At 42.8% G+C, this 18,379-nt stretch overlaps 1 protein-coding gene across 1 annotated transcript; it reads left to right on the top strand.

Annotated features, from left to right (window-relative positions):
• Positions 1–4,621: 4,621 nt before the first annotated feature.
• LOC115091676 (olfactory receptor 52R1-like) lies at positions 4,622–5,569 on the top strand. The gene has a single exon (XM_029601841.1). The coding sequence runs from the start codon at positions 4,622–4,624 to the stop codon at positions 5,567–5,569; it is 948 nt and encodes a 315-aa protein (XP_029457701.1).
• Positions 5,570–18,379: the final 12,810 nt, after the last annotated feature.

Below are 18,379 nucleotides of genomic sequence, written 5' to 3'. Positions count from 1 at the left end.
GCGAGTTGGGTAGTAACAACCACACCACAACCCAAGGCCTCACACTGCATGGCAGCAGTAGTTACCTCAGGTACAAGCGTCAGTAACTTCCAAGCTCATGTCTGGTTTATGCCATACATAGCATTTTACAATGATTGTCCTTCTCACTCATCCAAAATTTCTACCAAAGGTTGACTCAGCTTTCCATATCAATCAATTCATTGTATTGTCTACCCTTTTTTCCAAGACTGCATGTCCATCAAGGAGAAAGAGCCCTTCATACCTTAGATTATAAAAGAGTCTTCAAATAGTATAAGAAAAGAACTTGACTGCATTGCCAGGCTTCACATCTATTTGTCTCATACGACACTAACAGACTCTTAAAGTCACCTAATGTACATTGTAAACCTGTTTAGCAGAATGAGTTTAGCACTGCTACAACTCACCAGAATTGTATATCACAGACTTAGTCGAAACTCATTAGCTCAGAGCTCTGCCTTCTACTTTTGTTCATCTTTGGGTAGTACCCTTCAAGTATGCTTGCAAAGCTTCAACTTGGTCGTCTGTTCACAATTTATTATTTATTGTTATTTATTTTTAATTTTTATATACCGATGTTCCTGTATAAAATACATATCACACCGGTTTACAAGTAACTAAATTGTTGCCTCGGGGGTGGAATACATTGTAACAAAGTAACAAAGTAACAATAAAGAACTAATAGATAAATAAAATAAAAGGCCTAATTTAACTGCGAAATAGTACTACTCAAAAACTCAAAAAAATTTGCATCCCATTGCTGTATGAACAACTTCTCAAGGACTCATAGTAACTTCAGAGAAGCAGTTTTGTGTAACCTGTTCTCACAAGTTATCTACTCTCCATGGTAGGGTCCAGGTTGCTTATTCGGTAAACACTCCACTGCAACCCTCAGCTTGGAACTTCCCACAGATCATGGCTAATTCAACCTGCTTATTGACAGAAATAGCAAGTAATGCACTATACATTGGACTCCCACTATCATCTTTACGCCCACTTCAGCTTATTCAGAATGCTACTGCTAGACTGATTTTCAACCTTCCTAAGAGAGAACATATCTCCCCAGTACTCCAACATTTACACTGGCTTCCCATTACTCACCGCATAAAATACAAAATCTTAACCACTATCCACAACCTACTTTATAACCCTAATTCTATATGGCTCTGCTCTATGCTACACATATATAAACCAACAAGACAGCTCCGTTCCACAGACAAATGTTTACTGGAAATTCCGTCAGTCAGATCTACTAGCTTAGCCCTAACAAGAAACAGAGCTTTCTCAGTCTTTGGTCCTTCCTTGTGGAACTCTATACCAGACAGTATCCGAATGACATCTAATCGAAATGAATTCAAAAAGATGGTTAAAACCTTTCTATTTAATGAAGCATACAATCTCAGTACCACCATTTAAATGTTTACTCTGAATTATCTATATCTGCTTGATACTTGTAAAGAAAGAATTATTTTGTTTTATTGTGTCTTATGTTCAAATTGTTTTTATTGTGTATGTAAATTGTAAACCGCCTAGACGGACACGTAAGTGACCCCATGTGCGGTATATAAAAAACTTTTAAATAAATAAATAAATATTTACCATAAACAGTGTTTTCCTTAGATAACAGGATGAATCAGCCATAAGATGCCCACCCGCCTCCCTGGATAGTCAATTACCTAGCTATATTTAGCTATAATATAGTCTGAGGAAGTTCTCAAGGCAACTCCCATTTGGGAACTCCTGCACATGCTCAGTAGAGCTCAAAGCTCTACTAAATAGGAGAGACAAATCAATTTGGTGCCATGGATGACATCACCCATAGTTCATGATTAATTCATCCTGCTATCTATGGAAAACAACATTTAAGTAAGAAAACTTGCTTTCAATGGAAGGGAGGCTCTAGAATAAAGGCTCATGGGAGGAGGATGAAAGGTAGTTGACTCAGAACTAATCTAAAGAAATAGTTCTTTACAGAAAGGGTAGTGGATACCTCAGCAGCTTCTCTGTGGAGGTGGTGGAGACAATGACAGTATCTGATTTCAAGAAAGTATGGAATAAACACAGAAGACCTCTGAGGGATTGGTACGGATTTTAAAGGTGAACTAGTTGTTGTGACTTGGCAGACTAGGTTGACTGAACAGTCTTTTCCTGCCATCACATTTCTGAGTTTCAATGTAAATTATGTTTGTACTTCTAAACTTTGGGAAGGTAATTCTTAAACAGCTCACATAGCAATAAATTCTGCACTTTGTAGACATTGACTGTTCTGAGGATGTTCAAAGTGAATTTATTTGGATAAGTTTGCTTTGAAAATTTACAAGTAATTGGCCAGGTAGATGCTGAGATTCCCCCATGTAAAGCTGTTCAAAGCACATAACATAGGTGTTTTTCAATATATTTATATGGTGATCAAATTTGCAGATGACACAAAATTATTCAGAGTAGTTAAATCACAAGCGGATTGTGATAAATTGCAGGAGGACCTTGAGAGACTGGAAGATTGGGCTTCCAAATGGCAGAACAAATTTAACAGGACAAGTGTAAGGGGATGCATATAGGGAAAAATAACCCTTGCTGTAGTTACTCGGTTAGGTTCCATAATAAGAGTTACCACCCAGGAAAAAGTTCTAGTTGTCATAGTTGATAATACATTGAACTCATCGGCTCATTGTTCTGCGGTGCTCAAAATGCAAACAGAATGTTAGGAAGGGAATGGTTAATAAAACGGAAAATGTCATAATGCCTCTGTATCGCTCCATGGTGAGACCGCACCTTGAATACTGTGTACAATTCTGGTCGCCGCATCTCAAAAAAGGTATAGTTGCGATGGAGAAGGTACAGAGAACGGCAACCAAAATGATAAAAAGGATGGAACAGCTCCCCTATGAGGAAAGGCTGAAGAAGTTAGGGCTGTTCAGCTTGGAGAAGAGACAGCTGAGGGGGGATATGATAGAGGTCTTTAAAATCATGAGAGGTCTTGAATAAGTAGATGTAAATTGGTTATTTATTCTTTCCTATAATAGAAGGACTAGGGGGCACTTCATGAAGTTAGTAAGTAGCACATTTAAAACAAATAGGAGAAAATTCGTTTTCACTCAATGCACTTTTAAGCTCTGGAATTTGTTGCCAGAGGATGTGATTAGGGCACTTAGTGTAGCTGGGTTTAAGAAAAGGATTGGAGAAGTTCTTGGAGAAGTCCATTACCTGCTATTAATCAAGATGACTTAGGGAGTAGCCACTGCTATTACTGTTATTAGTAGCATGGGATATACTTTGGGGCAGATTTTATAAATCTGCGCACTCGTGTACTTTTGTTCACGCACCAGGCTCGAACAAGAGTATGCGGGATTTCAATAGATACGCGCGTAGCCGTGCATATCCATTAAAATCCGGGCTCGGCGCGTGCAAGGCTGCCCAAAATCGGCAGCCTGCGCGTGCTGAGCCGCGCAGGCTGCCTCTGTTCCCTCCAAGGCCGCTCCGAAATCGGAGCGGCCTCGGAGGGAACTCTCCTTCGCCCTCCCCCCACCTTCCGCTCCCTTCCCCTACCTACCCCCCCCCCCCCCCCGGCCCTATCTAAACCTCCCCCCTACCTCTATCACAAAAGTTAAGCCTGCTAGAAGCAGGCTTAACTTTGTGTGCACCGGGCCGGCTGCTGCGCTCCACGTTCCGGTCCGGGGGCTGGTCCAGGTGCCGCTGTCACGCCCCCGGAATGCCCCCGGGCCAGAACCACGCCCCCGGACATGCTCCGAAATGCCGCGTCACTCCCGGCACGCTCCTCCATGCGAGTCCGGGACTTACGCACGCCACCGAGCATATGCAAAATAGGTTTGGGGTAGGTTTTCGGGGGAGTACGCGCGTATCTTACGCACGTACCCCTTTTAAAATCTACCCCTTTATGTTTTGAGTACATGCCAGGTATTTGTAACCTGGATTGGCCACTGTTGGAAACAGGATGCTGGGCTTGATGGACCCTTGGTCTGACCCAGTATAGCAACTTCTAATGTTCTTATGGTGCATACACAGGTACGTACTTTTAAAAATGAAAACAATTATGTGCAAAGTGCCAACTATATCCCAATTCTGTCCCCTGGAGCTTTCTGCTCAGTTCATGTAAAAGAAGTCCCTTTGACAATTACCCTCTCTGGGGGCAATTTTCAAAGCAGCTGGCATGAGATCAAACTCAGTCAATGGGAATAAAATACTTTGCCTTTGAAAATTGCCTAGGGAAAACATATCTGCACTGATTCACACTTTCATTTTCTGTGGCTGCTTTTTCCATCAAAATAATGCGCACATTCTTTTCTCCCCCAGTCTAACACCACTTCAGATCCCACCTACTTCTTCCAAGGGTAAATGAATGCATGTTATTTATGCCCTCACATACTTTTATCTGTGCCATTATTCCCAGGTAAATAGCTTATTACAATTGCCCTCCTCATACTTACTTCATATAAAAATGTAATAACACAATTTTCTATCTTTTTGTATTCTGTAGCAATTTAGGAAAGCAAGAGAGATTTTCACAAAGCCATGCCATTTCTGAACTGTATCCCACTTTTCTCATTTCCAGAGGATGGAAGTGTCCTGGTACTGAAGGTCCATCATGTCGTCTGTCAATAGCACTCCCAGCCACCCAACAGCTTTCATCCTCACCGGAATCCCGGGGCTGGAAGCTGCGCACATCTGGATCTCCATCCCATTCTCTGTGATGTACATCATTGCTTTATTTGGAAACTGCATTATTCTATACATTATAAAAGCAGAAAGGAGCCTTCATGAACCCATGTATTACTTCCTTTCCATGCTGGCTGTCACTGATCTGGTTTTATCTACTTCTGTAACACCTAAAATGTTGGCCCTGTTTTGGTTCCATTCCAAAGAAATCTATTTTGACTCTTGCTTGATCCAGCTGTTTTTTGTTCATTGTTTTGCTACAATAGAATCAGGGGTGTTCTTGGCTATGGCATTTGATCGCTATGTGGCAATCTGCAACCCATTGAGACACTCGGTTATCCTATCCAATCCAGTCATAGCAAGGATGGGACTGGTGATATTGATCAGAGGCTTGGTCATATCAATCCCATTGTGCTTTCTTGTGAAGAGGCATCCTTACTGTTCCAACAAAGTTATCATGTTTTCCTACTGTGGGCATGGAATAGTTGTAAAGCTCGCCTGTGCAGATACATTTATTGACACTGTGTATGGACTTACTGCTGCTTTTTTAGTTGTGGGGTTTGATGTAACTTTTATTGTCTTGTCTTATGTCATGATTCTGAGAGTAGTATTCAGACTTCCATCCAGGACAGCAGGCTTCAAAGCCTTCAGCACCTGCGGATCCCATATTTTTGTCATACTAATTTTTTACATCCTGTCTTTATTAACATATTCATTGAATGGTTTTAGTCACAAAATTCCCCTTTATATTCATGCCATTGTGGCCAATCTCTACCTTCTTCTACCTCCCATGTTCAATCCCATAGTCTATGGGGTGAAAACCAAACAGATCCGTTCCCGGGTGCAAGCAATGGTCCTGTTTAATAGGAGCAAATAACTGAGTGGTTTTTTTTCTTTCCATTATTATTGCCTAAAGACAAATGTCTTTCTTCCTCTCCAGTTCTTCTCAGGGAACCATCGTACATGATCTCTCTTCATACATTTTCCCATGCTGTTTATATTAGATAACAAACCTTGATCATTTTTTGACCTGTTATCTTCCACATACTCTGTTTTGTAAAGGCGTAATAGTGACTTGACTTTCCACCGCTGAAAATTAGGCTGCAGCTCTTTATAGAGCTACTTTTATTAGTGCTGCTACAAAGGGAATTTGTTGGGAATCCCGGCTGCGGGCGGCCGCGGCCAGGTCTCTCCTTACCCGCCGATGGTTCTCCTGCGCCGCGGGCTGTCCCGGCTGTCCCTAGACCGCAGCGAGGCCTCCGCTTGGCGTTCTCCCCACGAGGGAGACACCGCTGACTTCCTTGGGCGGCTCTGCCCACTAGGCACGCGCGCGCCCGACTGCCCCGAATTTAAAGGGGCCGCGGCGGGAAACCTTGACCTGGCCCCTTTCTCTACGTCCCTGCTCTGCTACTATATAAAGGTTGCACCAGACCCCAGTGCGTTGCCTTGGCAACAGGTTGCCTCTTTGGCGCTCCAATTTGCTGATCCTGACTCTGTGCCTGATTCCTGCTGTTCCTGACTCTGATCCTGTTCCCGGTTGGTTCCTGCTTCCGCTCCTGCCATCCTTCCTACTCCACTCCCGCTCTTGTGTTCCGGTTCCCGCCTTCTGGTTTCTTCGGCTTGACTTTGGCTTCATCTCCTGGCTTCTCCACATCTTCTACCTGTCTCAACTCTCTGGACCATCATCGACTAATCTTGACTGCTGCCTGCCATGACCCGGACTACTCATCACTCTTCTCGTCTCCAGGAGACCCTTGCGTAAGTGCTGCCAGCCCCGGCACCCAAGGGCTCAACCTGTGGGGAACGAGGGCTGGTATAGATGAAGGTCCTGTCAGGTCTCCTGTCCTGATCCACCTCCCAGCTATGAGTACTGCTGCGGGCCTTCCTTCTGTGGTTCCATCTCTCTCACTCTAGCCAGCCCAAAGGTCCACGTTCTCAACAGAACTTTTGGTTCATCATTCCTTTTGGTTATGTGAGTGTTGCTTTACAACAAGAATCAAACCCAGATTTGGCTTTTCTTAAGCAAATCATGGCAAATCACTGGGCCATGTGATTAGCACACAACTGAATTACATCTAATATGTGTTAGAATTGCAAAGGTTAGAGTTATTTAAAACATCAAATAAAGTTACATAACATTGCATGAGATAAATGATAATGTTAAAAACTACCTTTTCTGAGAGGCTTACAATTCAGAGACTGAGGTTCAAAGTCAATTATCTGGGCAAATTGTGATTTTCCCAAGTAACTTGGCTATTGGAAAATCTCCTTCCTTCAATCCCATTAATAGTATATGCGGAGACCCACAGCACGTGTACTCAAGGTGAGATCGCACCTTGAATACTGTGTACAATTCTGGTCACCACATCTCAAAAAAGTTATAATTGTGATGGAGAAGGTACAGAGAAGGGCAACCAAAATGATAAGGGGAATGGAACAGCTTCCCTACGAGGAAAGACTAAAGAGGTTAGAACATTTCAGCTTGGAGAAGAGACGGCTAAGGGGGGATATGATAGAGGTGTTTAAAATCATGAGAGGTCTAGAAAGGGTAGATGTGAATCAGTTATTTACACTTTCGGATAATAGAAAGACTAGGGGGCATTCCATGAAGTTAGCATGTGGCACATTTAAAACTAATCGGAGAAAGTTCATTTTCACTCAACGCACAATTAAACTCTGGAATTTGTTGCAAGAGGATGTGGTTAGTGCAGTTAGTGTAGCTGTGTTTAAAAAAGGATTGGATAAGTTCTTGGAGGAGAAGACCATTACCTGCTATTAATTAAGTTGACTTAGATAATAGCCACTGCTATTACTAGCAATGGTTACATGGAATAGACTTAGATTTTGGGTACTTGCCAGGTTCTTATGGCCTGGATTGGCCACTGTTGGAAACAGGATGCTGGGCTTGATGGACCCTTGCTCTGACCCAGTATGGCATGTTCTTATGTTCTTAGATTCACTGAAGGGAGGCATTCTTGGGGAGTGGTGCGTTTAGGGGATGGTTGGAAAACCATATTTTAAATCTATGTGTGCTGTTTTCTAGCAAGAGTCTACCTGCACCAGGTGCAGGTGCAAAGTACAAGTATCCTTTAGATCCACAGACAAATTACAAAAAAAAAAATATGCCCAACCTTTCCCTTTGAAAATGTAATGCAAAATTCACAGGTACAAACTTTCTGTAGCCTTTGCTCCTAGGTGGACGGTTTGAAAACTGCCCTGGTAAGTATTATGGGGTTGGAGGTCACAGAGTGCCTGGTTGAGGTGGGATTTGAATTTGGGTTTTCAAACAACGGAGCTCTAATCACCGGTCTACACCATCAGAATTTAAATAATAGGGATGTGCTTCCAATTAGAAATGCCGTGAAAACATCAACGGAATGGGTTGTTTCATTTCATGTCATTTTCAAAGCGAAATGATCCAGATTGGAACAAAATGTAATTTTATTTCATTTTGCCACCTAATGTGCAATTGTGCATTATTTCTTTCTTTTTTTTAGCAAACAGAAAGGTGAATTTTCAAAATCCGACTCACGGATCTGTTAGGAGATATGTGCACAAAGTGGCCGGAACGCACCGAGTAGATTTTAAAAGCCGCCTGAGTATGCTCGTACTTGCCGCTATACGCACAAATGAAAAGTTCCAAAAATGGGACAAGGCAAGGGCAGGGCATGGGTGTTCCTGCATTTCAACTTGAAATTAGCGTGTAAATACTTATGCGCATGGCTGCGCGTCGGGGTCCCGTGCCGCATAACTTTACTTCTGCTATAGATTACATGTAATTTGTACAACAAAATCTCCTAGGTAGATCAGTGGGATTTTAAAAGTTGGGACTAACAGGGCAGAAGGGGGGTGGCTATTAAACTAGGGGTGTGTGAAATTCCTATCCCTTAACTGGGTGAAGCGGGAACAGACTGGGAAAACTGGTAAAGGTGTCTATTAAAATCCCCCTACTTACATGCTAGAAGCAGTATTTGCAGTCATAGGCGTGCGTCCCCTTAAAACTGCACGTGTGCGCGGTCAGGCTGTTTTATAACATTCATGAATATACGTGCATATGTTATTAGAGATGTGAATCGGAACCGGAATCGGCTCGGATTCCGGTTCCGATTCACATCGTGGGTTTTTTTTCGTCCGGCTTGATCGCGGTTTTGTTTATCGGCTGCGCCCAAGCCGATAAACAAAAAACCCACCCTGACCCTTTAAAACTAAGCCCTTAGCTTCCCCCACCCTCCCAACCCTCCCCAAAAAACTTTTTACAGGTACCTGGTGGTCCAGTGGGGGTCCCGGGAGCAGCCGACGGCCGGGAGCAGGAGGACGGCCCGGGAGCGGGAGATCGCTCCCGGGACCCCCACTGGACCACCAGGTACCTGTAAAAAGTTTTTGGGGAGGGTTGGGAGGGTGGGGGGAAGCTAAGGGCTTAGTTTTAAGGGGTTGGGGTGGGTTTAGGGGTTATTTCTGTGTGCCGTTTTTCCCGCCCTCCCCCAAAACGATAAGAGAACCCCCACGATCAATATCGTGGGGTTTTCCTATCATTTTGGAGGAGCCCCCGATTTCTGACGATTTTGAAAATATCGACGATATTTTCAATCGTCCGAAGCCCGATTCACATCCCTATATGTTATAAAATGGCTGTGTGCTGGGCGCGGGCCAACAAAAGCGCGCACATGTGCACCCATGCACCTGTTTACAAGCTTCCTTCCTTGTGTTCTGTAAGAAAAAAAGTATGCACTGAAAACATAACAAAATGAAACAATGAGGCAAAAGGAAAATGAAACAAAATGAAACATGGAATAGAAATAAGCTCCATTCACCCCTCCCATTAAAGCAATTTAAGGAAGTTTGAAGGGTGATCGACTGCTTGGCAGCTAATTTTCAATGATAAATTGCAGGCACATACATTTTGGGCACTGAAATCCAAGGGAGTAGTTTTTGATTGATGAATTGGAGCACCCAATTTAAAGTCAGAGGTCCCAATTAAGTAATTTCCCCTGCCTGGTGAGACAAAGACCACAGCCAGGAGTTAGGGTATAGCCTTTATTTTTGGAACAGCAGATAGACACTTGCACAAGGCTGATCTGGGGCTTTTTGATACAGGGTCTGTATAGAAATCAGGACAAGAGTGGAACAGTGCCGAGCATGGACATCACATGGTTCCTGATATCTTGCATGTGTATGAGCACATGAAATAATGAGCTATGCTGGATATTCACTTTCAATGCAAATCCAGCAAAGCTCTCTGCTTCAACGGCAGGGGAGAAAGACTGATACTTCACACGTATCCAGCATAGCTTTCTGCTTCAACGGCAGGGGAGAAAGACTGATACTTCATGCATATCCAGCATAGCTCTTTGCTTCTACGACAGGGGAGAAAGTCTGATACTTCACTTTCAATGCATATCCAGCATAACTATCTGCTTCAACGGCAGGGGGAATGAAGAAAAGTGGATCTATATACAGACAACAACCAATAAGGACTGGATTATTTAGTCTGGGTAAACAAATAAGCATGGGTGTAGCTTGCTTATTGCGGAGGTTACTTCACCTAACCAATTAAGCTACATATTTCACTTAGATGCAGTTCCAACACTGCTCTCTCTTTAATGGTGGGGGTGGAAGGGAAATAGAACCAAAAGGTTACTAAAGGCCAAGAGTATTTATTTATTTATTTATTTATTTCGGATTTTTATATACCGACATTCTCAATACAATTATCGAATCAGGTCGGTTTACATATAACAAAACTTTTGCAACAAAGGCGTTACATTGAACAGCGTTTTCTTAACATTTAGGGGTAGATTTTAAAAAGCATTTACTCGAGCAAAACTGGTTTTTGCTCGAGTAAATACACTTTACTCAAGTAAGTGGGCTTTTCAAAATTGCTACAATATATGCCATTGAATTGTCCATAGGATTTATTCAAGTAAGTGCACTTTACTCGAGTAAATAGCTTTTGAAAATTGCTATGATAGTATGTCACATTTACATGCGTAACTCCTTTGAAAATGACCCCCATAACGTATAACAGATAAGTATGAGAAAAAAAAAGTTTGAAAGCTTGCTGGGCAGACTGGATGGGCTGTTTGGTCTTCTTCTGCCGTCATTTCTATGTTTCTATGAACGCATACCAAATCACAGGTGAAACGAGAAGTCAGAGGCATGAAGTGTCTGATCACCCGCAGCTCTGTTCCCAGGGTGGTTATAGTGTTTACAGACTTTCCAGTGGATGAGACGATGCAGGCCTTCTGACATCAGCGTTTTATATCTGGCAATGGCGTACATGTGTCACTGCTTCCGTTCTGCAGAATCTGGGTTTATCTGGGGAACCCCTGCCAGGGGCACAGTGCACAAAATGAGTCCTGGTGATGGATTTTTTTGTGGTCCTGGAGCCAGCAATGTGGGTTCAAGTACAATGGTCAGTTAAGATGTGGGATTGGAGCTGGCTCAGAGGGCATTGGGGTCAGGGGGTTTTATTCCGCGGTACAGGGAAAAGAAAAGCCAAAGGATTTTCCCCTCTGTGACCGTCTCAACCTCTGTATGCACTGTGGAGTTAGAACTCTCCTTCCTACACTCTCGTCAAGGTGCCTTTTGTTTTTTTATTTCTATTTAGTGAATTTTAAAGCCATTGTCTTTTTTTTCTGACAAATCCAAACTGGGATTCGCAGAGGAAGTCTCACAAAGTACAGTTTAGTCCAAGTGATACACTTTATCTTGTGGGGGTTACCAGCGGTAATCACAAAAACATAGTAAGCTTTTCTTTTAACTCCACCTTTCCTGACATTTCAGAGCAGATTGCGTGCAGGTACTGTAGGTATTTCACCATTCCCCGAAGGTTTATAATCTATGGGAGCCATTTACTGAGCATTGTCCCCAAAGTCCCAGAACAGAAGAAAACCTTTCCAGCCTGATATTCAATGCCACTCAGCCAGAAATGTTGGACTTAACTGGCAGTATTTAAATATTTGGGGTCCACAACCAAATATATGCAGGTAACCTACTTACGCAAACACGCGTGCGCTGAGGTCCCCTCCCACGTAACTTTACTTCTGCTATTGAGAACGTGCTAGAAGGAAAAAAACCAACATAGCAGGGTCTTAAGGATCAGGACAGGTAGTGTAAAGGAAGGGCTAGTTAGCTAGGGGGGTAAGGAAGTGCTGTCCTTTAAATGGGTGAACTGGGAATGGACTGGGGAAATGGGTATCGGTGCCGGTGTGCATACATCTTACAAAATCCCTCCTCTTGGGTGGTAGACACGGCATAGGCCTGCATCCATATAAAATTGTGCGCACAGGTGCACGCGTCCAGCCTACGTTATAACATGCGCTCGCTCGTATCCGCCCTCGCTCGTATCCGCGCATATGCTATAAAATGGAGGGGTCCATGTGCGCCAGCTGGCAAACACGCGCACTCGCATCTGAATGAAAGTTACCGTCCCCAAGGATTTCCGTCCGTTTTGGGAACAGAACTTGAACCTAAAGAAAGTCCACGGTTCAGGAGGGTTTTTAGACTCTGAATCATCAATGAAATTTCCGTTTCTTTTCTGCTGTTATTGAACAGTTTTTTTTTTTTTTTTAATTTATATTTTATTCATCTTATAAACAATACAAACAGCAATATCCGCTTGTTTAAAGAATAGGTGCGTTTGATTACATATATCAGGAATAATAAAAATAAAAAAGAAAAACACCTGTTATAAAGCAAAAAGAGACTAACTGATTTACCACATATCGAGCAATATCATTGTAATAATAAAGAAATAATGGTGCATCTTTATGTTATTGAACAGTTTTAAGCTCACACCAGCTGAGGCAGCTGCATCCCTGCCTGTCTGGAAATATTTGGCCCCCGCCCCTCATGCCCTGGTTATAAACAGAATTGATTTTTTGCAGCGCTTTATACTGGAAGGTTCCTTTTGGCGCTGCTCGCTGCCTCCATCTTTTCCAGAACATGGCAGCCTGATTACTGACGGGTGCCAGGATGGGAGATTGTATTGCACGTGTTCTAAAGAAGCCCCGTCAGCAACCACTTCAATGGAGGATCAAGTTCTGAATCCTGTCCATTACATTTCAGACCTATCAGATCTGCTAATATTTCACTTTCCAATGATAATGTGACATTCCACACAATAAGCAAGCTGCGTGAATAACGGTTTCTCCACTGCTTGTTATACCTCCTTTATTGGTTCTCTTGACCCTGTGGAATTTAGTAGGGATGTGCATTCATTTTTAATGAATGCAGAAAATGGGACTAATTGTTTTAATAATTTTGCTTTTGTGCATAAGAAAATTCTTAAAAAAAAAAAAAAAAAAAACCAGCTTTCCCTGAGGCACTCAATCCCCCCCTTCATCTGGCTAAGAGAAACCCAGGGCCTGGTCTTACTCAGCTGGGCTTCTCTTCTGGCCTCTCTCCAACCCCATCCCTGCAGGTAAAAATCTATCCCAGGGTCTCGCTGGTCCCCTCTGACCCTGATTCATCATTAAGATGTTACTGGGATGGGGACATCTCCAGTCCCTGCTTACTTCATCCATGCAAAAGGCAGAAGCAGTGTCCAATCCCTGCTGCCTCACTCTTTTCACTTTAAAAACGGTAGCAGTGTCCCGCAGGATGGAACCAAACTAACATCACTTTGTACAAGGAAATGGCAGCCTAAGTCCTTGAGATAGATGTCAAGGTTTCCACAGATGAAGTAAGGGGGAGCTTGGGGGTTCCTCAGCCATGGAAAGGTTTAATGGGGAATGGAGAGTTGGAGACTCAGCTAGTTAGGCCTAAGCCCTGGGCTCGATTTTTAATGTCAGGGGTCGGGGTTAGAGAGACCTGAGCAGGTTCAAGCTGGGCCCAGGCCCCTGGCTTCCCTTTGCCAGGATAAAAGAGATTAGGGGACCCCGAAGAGGCCATTTTTGCAGTGTTTTGTGGGGGAGGGTTTTGTCATTTAATTTTTTTTTTGTTTGTTTCATAAATGAACTGAACTGAAAAAGTAAACATTTAAACAAACTGAATAACAAAAGTCCTCCCCAGTCCAGAAAAAAAAATAAACAAAAATGTATGGCCTGTGTTTCCCTAGAATATGGTCCCTCTAGCCCAGCGATTCCCAACCCTGTCCTGGGATCCCCCCAGCCCGTCGGGTTTTTAGGATATCCATGCATGCAGGAAAATGTGCATGTTATGGAGGCAGTGCATGCAAATTCCTCTCATGCATATTCATTGTGGATATCCTGAAAACCCGACTGGCTGGGGGGATCCCAGGACAGGGTTGGGGACCACATTACCTTTAGGATGAAGTTAAAGGCTTGGTCCTTGTAAGAAACCTTTATGGGCTGCCTCATGAGATGTCAAGGAGATCTCACATCCTTGTAGCTCCTGTTGGAGGACTTAGATTTGATGTCAAGGACGCCTTTCACTGATTACCACCAGTATGGTAGGGATAGCCAGCTCTAGTCCTTGAGAGCCTCAGGCAGGTCTGGTTTGCAGGATATTCACATTGAATATGCACGAGATAGATGTAGGGTCATTGGAGGCAATGCATGCAAATCAATCTCGTACGTATCCATTATGGATATCCTGAAAACCTGGCTTGCAAGTGGCTCTTATAGAGCAGAGTTGGCCACCCCACAAAATGGGATATTCATGGACTTGTTATTTTAGAGCTTATTGCAGTTTCTATTTTGTATTACTATTTCTGTTTTTCTACTGTTGAAACGTTTCTTATCCACATATGGGTTCTGGTGCTATAATGGAGTATCAAGCTTAAATAAATAAATAATGCCCCTCCAACTTCTCTCTCTGGATTTTTGTGGTTAATACTAAGGAGAGTGTTTGTGTGCAGGGGGCAGTCTCCTTATTTTGACCGATCCTTGACATACAGTATAATATTTCTGATATGACTCTAATAATGCAGCTCTATTGATGGAGTCATAAAGATCATTTAAACAAAGGCATTGTCAAACAATAAATATCGCAGTATCACCAGGTTTTGCAAATATTTATTGCTCCTTCAATAGACCTTTGAATGTATTCCTCTCGGTGTCTCGTCTCTCATAAAGGATATTAAATGCACAGGAATTCAAGGAAGAGAGAGAAAGGAAAACAGAAAGAGAAACAGGGAACAGAGAGAAAATGGGAAAAGGAATAGATCCGGATGTAACCCTGTGCCAAGGGGCCAAGGGGCCAATTTCTCAGCTCTCAGGGTCGGGTGGACTCATTCTCTGGGCATGAGCTGGGAACAGGATAACCTGGTCAAGATGGTGAGATGGACAGTGAAATGCTAAGAGAAATTAGGGAAGCTAACCAAATTGGTAGTGCGGTAATAATGGGAGACTTCAATTACCCCAATATAGACTGGGTAAATGTATCATCGGGACACGCTAGAGAGATAACGTTCCAGGATGGAATAAATGATAGCTTTATGGAGCAATTGGTTCAGGAACCGACGAGAGAGGGAGCAATTTTAGATCTAATTCTCAGTGGAGCACAGGACTTGGTGAGAGAGGTAACGGTGGTGGGGCCGCTTGGCAATAGTGATCATAATATGATCAAATTTGATTTAATGACTGGAAGAGGAACAGTGTGCAAATCCAAGGCTCTCGTGCTAAACTTTCAAAAGGGAAACTTTGATAAAATGAGAAAAATTGTTAGAAAAAAACTGAAAGGAGCAGAAACAAGAGTAAAAAATGTGCAAGAGGCATGGTCATTGTTAAAAAATACCATTCTAGAAGCACAGTCCAGATGTATTCCACACATTAAGAAAGGTGGAAGGAAGGCAAAACGATTACCGCATGGTTAAAAGGGGAGGTGAAAGAAGCTATTTTAGCCAAAAGATCTTCATTCAAAAATTGGAAGAAGGATCCAACAGAAGAAAATAGGATAAAGCATAAACTTTGGCAAGTTAAATGTAAGACATTGATAAGACAGGCTAAGAGAGAATTTGAAAAGCTGTAGAGGCAAAAACTCACAGTAAAAACTTTTTAAAATATATCCGAAGCAGAAAGCCTGTGAGGGAGTCAGTTGGACTGTTAGATGATCGAGGGGTTTGTATGTATGCACTGTCTTTCTGACATCACTCATCATATTCCTTTCCAGATGATTTATATATATACAAGCAGTTAAGCCCGTAACAACGGGCTACATTAACATTTTTATTTCAGTCTATTTCCTTACCCCCTCATTCTCCCCTCCCTCCCCTCATTCTCCCCTCCCCCCTCATTCTCCCCCTCCCCCCTCATTCTCCATCACCCTCACGCCATTTTTGTTACAGGCAAGCTCTGACCAACTTGCTGCCCACGCATGTGCGGTAGAGTTGCTCTCTACTGCGCATTTGCGGCACTTAGGTCAAACTTCATTTATCTAGTAGATATATTGAAAAGCACCGGTCCAAGTACACATCCCTGAGGCACTCCACTGTTTACCCTTTTCCACTGAGAAAATTGACCATTTAATCCTACTCTCTGTTTCCTGTCTTTTAACCAGTTTGTAATCCACGAAAGGACATCGCCTCCTATTCCATGACTTTTTAGTTTTCGTAGAAGCCTCTCATGAGGGACTTTGTCAAACGCCTTCTAAAAATCCAAGTACACTACATCTACCGGTTCACCTTTATCCACACGTTTATTAACTCCTTCAAAAAAATGAAGCAGATTTGTGAGGCAAGACTTCCCTTGGGTAAATCCATGTTGACTGTGTCCCATTAAACCATGTCTTTCTATATGCTCTATGATTTTGATCTTTAGAATAGTTTCACTATTTTTCCCAGCACTGAAGTCAGGCTCATTGGTCTATAGTTACCCAGATCACCCCGGGAGCCTTTTTTAAATATTGGGGTTACATTGGCCACCCTCCAATCTTCAGGTACAATGGATGATTTTAATGATAGGTTACAAATTTTAACTAATACATCAGAAATTTCATTTTTTAGTTCCTTCAGAACCCACGGAATCCACTGCTTATTCTTGGGATAAGCAGCCTGGACTCTGTCTAATCTTTGGGATCCTGCCAGATATTTGTGAGCTCAATTGGCCACTGTTGGAAATAGGATACAGGGCTTGATGGACCCTTGGTCTGACCCAGTATGACAAGACTTGTGTTCTTATGCTCTTTTGAGGACAGAGCAAGAGAGATGAGAATGATGGAATCACAAAGTAGAGTGAAAAGGAAGAAGCCAAGATAAACTGAAAAAGAAAGAGATGAGAACAGGAAGAAGAATGTGACAGAAAAATGCCAGGGAAAAAACAAAACAGAGAATAAAAGTAGCAGGAAAGTGGAGAAGGGTAGAAAGAGAATGAAGTAAGAGAAATATAGTGAAAAATATCCTATTAGAGACAGCAAAATAGCAGAATGAATGGGAACAAGAAGGAACAGGGCAGGGAGCGAGTGACCCCCAGCTACAGCAGATAATTGCAGTTATCAAAACCTCCTTCTGCTGCTGCTGAGACTCCCTGCAGGTTATGAAACTGCTGGGATTTGTAAGGAAGAAATATAAAGAGCAGCAGATCATAGACTGGACTCCCTGATGGAGAATTCATAATCCAGCAGTGAGGAACAGAACATCACTCCTGCCACATCTGGATGATCGAATTCCCTGCTTCAGGTACAGATGCAGCTCTGGTAAGGAATCTGAGCTTCTACAAATGTATTTATAAACCATAGAGCTGTAGTGCTGGGAAAATTAACCCCAGTGACAGGGGTCTGGTGCACTTTATAGCAATGGAGCATTTGTTACCTTCAGTTGTGATTTAAAGCAGCACTAGGTACAAAATGTAAAATATACATTTGTTTCATGGTTGAATGTTAGCCTTATTCCATGGTCTCCTTTCTTTCTATACATTTGCTGAATTAAAGCTGCGACCTCCCACCACCACCACCTCTCCATAAAGGCTGCACTCCCTGTTTTTAAAACATTTCCTCTGTAATTTATGCTACAGTATATTCGCGCTGGATTATTTTCCTCTTCCTGAATGTGTGGATCATGAAATCCTTGGGTGAGAGATGGGCTCTTTCGATTCTCTGAAGTAAAAATGAGTTAAATTCTCCACCGTATCTCGAAGCTCGTTCAATGTCCTTTGCAAGATGCAGAGGGGTTAGGAGTTATGCAGCGAGAATTCCCTGGGTGCCCATGGTCCCTCTTGGAGTTGCTGAAACCTGTTCTTGCTTCCATGGCTTGCATACGTTTAGTGCAGATTGAAAAGAAATGTGCTATGGAGTGAGCTTACATCAGGGAGTAAACAAGGCCTCTACAGAAGGACTTTCACATGGAGCCCTGAGCACAAGGTAAGGGGCACTCAGGAAATTCTGGGTTAGGAGGGAGTGTTGATTTGCTTTCTCCCTCGTGTGTCCACGTTGGCTTCCCTGAATTCTTCCACAGTGCCTCAACGTTAAATGAAGGACTGGTAGAGTCATTTCTTTATTATAATTTAAATAGTATATCAATTTTTAGTTCATTTTAAAAGAGGATCCAGAGTGATGTTGTTGCTTCATCTGGCTTCCTTCATTATAAATACCTAATAGTGACTCCAAATGATAATTTGCATTCTTTGCCATTAGACCCTGCTGGTGGAACAGCCTGAATCACTTTGACATGAATTGTTCTTCTTAAATAACTGAGGGGTTTTTGGAATTTCCCAGCCCACTGCAATCTTGTGCTGCGGAGGACCTGGAGAGAGACTGGAGAGAAGCGCAAGGGGCATATGTGGGATCAGGA

The sequence above is a fragment of the Rhinatrema bivittatum genome, chromosome 5 (genome assembly GCF_901001135.1).
Source record: "Rhinatrema bivittatum chromosome 5, aRhiBiv1.1, whole genome shotgun sequence".
Taxonomy (NCBI): domain Eukaryota; kingdom Metazoa; phylum Chordata; class Amphibia; order Gymnophiona; family Rhinatrematidae; genus Rhinatrema; species Rhinatrema bivittatum.
Note: the sequence above shows the minus strand (reverse complement) of the source record. Positions and strands in the feature narration are given on the sequence as shown.